The sequence below is a fragment of the Austrofundulus limnaeus genome, unplaced genomic scaffold (assembly GCF_001266775.1).
Source record: "Austrofundulus limnaeus strain Quisiro unplaced genomic scaffold, Austrofundulus_limnaeus-1.0 Scaffold2626, whole genome shotgun sequence".
Taxonomy (NCBI): Eukaryota; Metazoa; Chordata; class Actinopteri; order Cyprinodontiformes; family Rivulidae; genus Austrofundulus; species Austrofundulus limnaeus.
Genome location: NW_013955028.1, coordinates 13,536 through 14,949, shown reverse-complemented (window position 1 = coordinate 14,949; position 1,414 = coordinate 13,536). Strand labels below are relative to the sequence as shown.

The 1,414-nt window shown below is 39.4% G+C and overlaps 1 protein-coding gene across 1 annotated transcript in view; it reads right to left on the bottom strand.

Annotated features, from left to right (window-relative positions):
* Nucleotides 1-664: 664 nt before the first annotated feature.
* Nucleotides 665-1,414, bottom strand: part of LOC106511251 (von Willebrand factor A domain-containing protein 8) — a gene marked incomplete at its 5' end in the record, with an annotated part of 13,676 nt that continues 12,926 nt past the window's right edge. The window contains 1 exon segment of the mRNA XM_014000001.1: nt 665-889. Within this exon segment, the coding sequence (XP_013855455.1) occupies nt 781-889 (109 nt within the window).

Sequence of the window (1,414 nt, the reverse complement as noted above, 5' to 3'; positions counted from 1 at the left end):
CAAATGAAGTCATATCTCTGGATAAGCTGATGACATCAGGATGATCCAGGTATCAAAATGTAGCTTTTAAAGCCAATAATCTGAAAACATAATTAGGTCATTTTGACCAAATTTGACTTAATCCTCTTGTCGATATGATGGCTCACATATTCCCATGGAATTTAGGGGTTGAAATGACAAATTGTCTTTTAAAACAGCATGGGGTTTATGAGGGGGTCCCCAGACCGAAAAGGTTTGAGAACCCCTGCTCTACAACAACAACAACAACAACAACACACACACACACACACACACACACACACACACACACACACACACACACATGGTTAGATAACCTTTAAAGAACGTGTGCAGTCAGGTGTGAACTATTCATTGTTGTCACTCAACATATCAAAGTGTTTGAGCTGTTCATGTTTTCCTGTGTTTGTTTTATGTGGYGAAAATTAAATGGAAATGAAATCCAAAGGAAGTCAGTCTGTTCCAAGTTCATCTCACTTCCCATTGATGTTCCTGCAGCTGAACTCCAGGCAGATATCCCTTCAGTGTCTCATTTTACACACACATTGAGTAAGATCACAAGATTACTGGACAACGTTGTACAGTGTGTGTTCTGAAGGACACTACAAAGCTTCTAAACTTTACACAAACACAACACTGTCACAGCTTCCTGATACACTAAGGCTTCTCTGTGTTTATTCAGACCCAGTGCTTTTATATGATCTACAGAGAGTGAATGAAGACTTTTAGACTCTGTTAGGATATGTCCAACACCTGCAGGTATCAGGCACTGGAGAGCACTGTGGACGTGAAGATCTGCTGCAGTATTTGGGGGATGTGTTTGGTGTCCATGGCTACAAATGACCTTCCTGCTGGTAGGGTTCGCTGTAGTCTGAAATAAAGAAAAATGGTACGGGTTAAACTGAGATACATAATCCTCCTCTCKCCTAAAATAATCAAACAAACAGATTTTTCCTTGTTGGCTGGTTGATAACAATACAACAATACTCACTTCATGAAAGAAACAACAGACAATTCCTGGATACAACATTTTTATCTCAATAAAAACGTGAAAAAATGAGTTTACGTCAGAACAGAATGGACATATTTGATGGTAGCCTGGATCTAAGATGTGGACGCAAGAAGAAATGCGACCCCAGGTTGATGAGACAGATTGGGTGCATGACAGAGAAAAGAATGAGGAAAACCACCCACAACCATTCCAACTCTTGGTCAAGCTTCGTCACTTTCTGATTGCAACAATAATCATGGAAGAAGACCCAGAGTAACTCCAGTACTGACAGAAAACACACAAAAAACAGGAATTTATCAAATGCACGTTGACAAGCCCCAATGTTTCTAGGAGATGCTTATGGAGGTAATTTTATCTTTTTATTATTCAAACAAACAAAAAAAC